Genomic DNA, 4,254 nt, shown 5'->3' on the forward strand with positions numbered 1-4,254 from the left:
TGCAGGCAGACCCGCAGCGGCTAGGAAGACAAGTATCTTCTCTGTAAAAAAAACACAAGTCTATTAATACAAAAAAAGAAACACAAGCCTTGTTTGCCGAGTGCCCGACAAAAGACACTCGGCAAAGAATACAACACTCGGCAAAGCCTGCGATTCCGGTAGTGCCGTTCGTATCAATGTAGACAGTCCAGATTCACCAAAATTTCACCCTTTCTATAAAAGAAACGCCCACAGCAAAATCTTGTGTCCCTCTTGTCCAACTCTCTGCGCCGATCTCCAAATCCCAAAACCCTGACCCATCCACCTCCTCTTCCGCCGCCACCAGCCCAGTAGCCCACCATCACCGCCGACATGGGAGGAAGCGGAGTAGGCGGCGGCGGCCGCAAGGCCCGCAACTTCGCGACCTTCCGCCTCTTTCCGCGCGCCGGCGCTGCCGATCCCAACGACCGCGTCTTTGTCCGCGTCGACAACAACGACTACACCGTTCCCGGGTTCGCCGATGAGGACTCCTTCGACCCATCCCTGTCCGACCCCTCCTTCGGCGATGGCAACTTCCTCTCTGCCTCCGGCCCCCTCCCAGAACACGTCCGCCGCGAGATCCTCGAGCTTGGCCTCCCCGACGACGGTTACAACTACCTCTCCCACCTCCGCGAGCTCCGTCCCGCCGCCGTCGCCGCCTCATCCTTCGTCCCCAGCTCCACCGCCCGCCCCGAGCCTGTCCCGCTCGATGTCAAGGTCACTCCTTTTTCTACCAGAGCCTCCGTCTTTTTTAGCAACTGGGACTGGAATGCTTAAGGTTTTTAATCCTTTTCTGTGCGTAGGCTTATGATGCAAGTAGGGTACGGGTTGGTCCCAGCGAGGGTGAACTGGACGAGGGGAAGACGATGTGTAAGGTGGCTGCCAAGACTGCACCAGTGAGGCGAATTGAGAAGGCTGTCGACGATTGCTGGATGAGGATGAGGATGAGCCAAAGCCAAGAGTGAGACGATTGCTGGATGAACAATTTGATCTAGTGAGCCTACTTAACTTATTTACCCCTCTTTTTCTTTCTATACATAAGGCAGATTAGGATTTGGGGATGTCTTTAGAAACATCATTTGACCATCAATTACTCTTGCGATACTACATCAATTGCATCAAAAGCAGTGGCGGCTATGGACTGGCGGCAAAATCAACAAATTCACTGTCAAGTGGGCGGAGGCAGCTATGGACTGGCGGCAAAATCAACAAATTCACTGTCAAGTGTCAACAAATTAATTCACTGTCAGCAGAACTGGGCACTGGCGGCGGCTATGGGCACTGGGAGCTGTGGGCGGAGGTAAAAGGGAGGAGGGAGGAGGGGGGCCGGCGACCGGCGACGTACCTGGCGGTTCTGGAGTGGCGGCGGCTATGAGCACTGGGGCACCGGGAGCTGGGGGCGCTGAAAGGGAAATGTGCCCTTGGGCCATTTCTAAGTATTTTGGTGATTGAGTGTCAACACAAGTGCTTAAATGTGAATCAATGCCCATGGATGAACAAAGTGCAAATCTACAACAAAGGTATGTTTCTAAGTCTTAGTACATTGGTTTTGTGTACTAATATATTTGTCTAAGTGTTAGAAACAGATAGAAGAAGATAAGAGAAGACTTGGCTGTGTACAGCCAAGGGACTGTTTCGGTCTGGGGCACCGGACTGTCCGGTGGTGCACCGGACAGTGTCCGGTGGTGCACCGGACAGTGTCCGGTGCGCCAGGCTCCCTCGGCCGAAGAGCCCGCTCTCGGGAATTTGCTGACGGCGTACGGCTAAAATTCACCGGACTGTCCGGTGTGCACCGGACTGTCCGGTGAGCCAACGGTCGGCCGAGCCAACGGTCGGCAGCGGAATCTGCGCGCGACACGTGGTCTGGCCAACGGTCGGAAGGAAGCACCGGACTGTCCGGTGTGCACCGGACTGTCCGGTGCGCCAGATCTGCAACGGTCGGCAACGGTCGGCTTCGCCCTTTAAGGAAAGGAATCGGGCACCGGACACTGTCCGGTGTGCACCGGACTGTCCGGTGCGCCCGACGACAGAAGGCAAGGATGGCCTTCCAGAATTGTTCTCAACGGCTCCTAGCTGCCTTGGGGCTATAAAAGGGGCCCCTAGGCGCATGGAGGAGAAGACCAAGCATTCCTTGAGCACTCTTGATCACTCACACATCAATCTCGCGCACTTGTTCGACATTCTAGTGATTTGAGCTCCGTTCTAGTGTGCTAGTCTTTTGAGCTCAAGTCTGGGTCTTGTGTGTGCGTATTCGCTGTGATCTTTGTGTCGTGTGTGAGTTGCTAATCCCTCCCTTGCTCTGTGATTCTCTGTGAACATCTTTTGTAAGGGCGAGAGGCTCCAAGTTGTGGAGATTCCTCGCAAACGGGATTGAGAAAAGAAAAGCAAGAACACCGTGGTATTCAAGTTGATCATTGGATCACTTGAGAGGAGTTGAGTGCAACTCTCGTCCGTTGGGACGCCACAACGTGGAGTAGGCAAGTTTTGTACTTGGCCGAACCACGGGATAACCACTGTGTCATCTTTGTGATTGGATTCTTGTGGTTATTGTGTTTTGACTCCTCTCTAGCCACTTGGCATAAACTGTGCTAACGCCTAATCAAGTTTTGTGGCTATAAGTTTAAGTTTTTACAGGATCACCTATTCACCCCCCCCCCCTCTAGGTGCTCTCAATTGGTATCAGAGCCGTTCTCTTCAAGAAAGGGACTAACCGCCCGAAGAGATGGATCCTAAAGGGAAGGGAATCGTGATCAACGACAAGGAAAAGGAGTCCTTCGTCAACGAGCCAAAAGATGATAAATCCAACGACTCTGGCTCAGGCCACAGACGTAAAGATGGGAAGAAGAAGAAGACAAGGCGCATCAAGGAGATCGTCTACTACGACAGCGACGAATCCTCTTCTTCCCAAAAGGACGACGACAACGACTACAGGAAGACGGTCAATTCGAACTTTTCATTTGATTATTCTCGTATTCCACATAGTTCGAATTCGCATTTGCTTTCCATTCCTCTCGGCAAACCTCCACACTTTGATGGGGAGGACTACGGATTTTGGAGTCACAAAATGCGTAGTCACTTATTCTCTCTTCATCCAAGCATATGGGAGATTGTAGAGAATGGAATGAAATTTGATAGCTCGGATAGTCCTATGCTCATTAATGAGCAAATCCATAAGAATGCACAAGCTACTACTGTTCTTTTAGCATCTTTGTGCAGGGAAGAATACAATAAGGTGAGCGGCTTGGACAATGCCAAGCAGATATGGGACACCCTCAAGATCTCTCACGAGGGCAACGACGTCACCATGCTCACCAAGATGGAGTTGGTAGAGGGCGAACTTGGAAGATTTGCTATGATAAGGGGGGAGGAGCCAACCCAAACATACAACCGGCTCAAAACCCTTGTCAACAAGATAAGGAGCTATGGAAGCACGCGATGGACGGACCACGACGTCGTCCGCCTAATGCTAAGGTCCTTTACCGTTCTTGATCCTCATTTGGTGAATAATATTCGTGAGAATCCCAGGTACACCAAAATGTCGCCCGAAGAAATTCTTGGAAAATTTGTAAGCGGGCGGATGATGATCAAGGAGGCGAGGTACGTCGATGACGCGTTGAACGGTCCAATCCACGAGCCTCAACCCATTGCTCTCAAGGCATCGAGAAGCAAGGAGGCACTACCAAGCAAGGTGGCGCAAATTGAGGCGGCCGGGCTTAATGATGAAGAAATGGCTCTCATCATTAAGCGCTTCAAGACGGCGTTAAGGGGTCGCAAGGAGCATCCCAACAAGACCAAGACGAAGGGGAAGCGCTCATGCTTCAAGTGTGGTAAGATTGGTCACTTTATTGCTAACTGTCCCGATAATGATAGTGACCAGGAAAAGAAGAGTGGGAAATGGGAAAAGAAGAAGAATTACAAGAAGGCAAAGGGCGAGGCTCATATTGGAAAGGAGTGGGATTCGGATTGCTCCTCGTCCGACTCCGACAACGAAGGACTCGCCGCCACCGCCTTCAACAAGTCATCCCTCTTCCCCAACGAGCATCACACGTGCCTCATGGCTAAGGAGAAGAAAGTAAGTACTCGAAACTCTACTTATGCTTCTTCTAGTGAGGATGAGTCTAGTGATGATGAAATAGACTATTCATGCTTATTTAAAGGATTAGATAGATCTAAGATTGACAAAATTAATGAATTGATTGATGCTTTAAATGAGAAGAATAGGCTACTAGAAAAGCA

The 4,254-nt window shown here is 51.0% G+C and overlaps 1 protein-coding gene across 1 annotated transcript; it reads left to right on the top strand.

Moving 5' to 3' along the window:
- Positions 1-366: 366 nt before the first annotated feature.
- LOC109941202 (uncharacterized) lies at positions 367-699 on the top strand (the record flags this gene model as incomplete). The annotated part of the gene is made up of 1 exon (XM_020541724.2): positions 367-699. A coding segment is annotated over one exon (333 nt), but the record flags the coding sequence as incomplete, so codon positions are not given.
- Between the last annotated feature and the right edge of the window lie 3,555 nt (positions 700-4,254).

This window comes from Zea mays, chromosome 7 (assembly GCF_902167145.1).
Source record: "Zea mays cultivar B73 chromosome 7, Zm-B73-REFERENCE-NAM-5.0, whole genome shotgun sequence".
In the NCBI taxonomy this organism is placed as follows: domain Eukaryota; kingdom Viridiplantae; phylum Streptophyta; class Magnoliopsida; order Poales; family Poaceae; genus Zea; species Zea mays.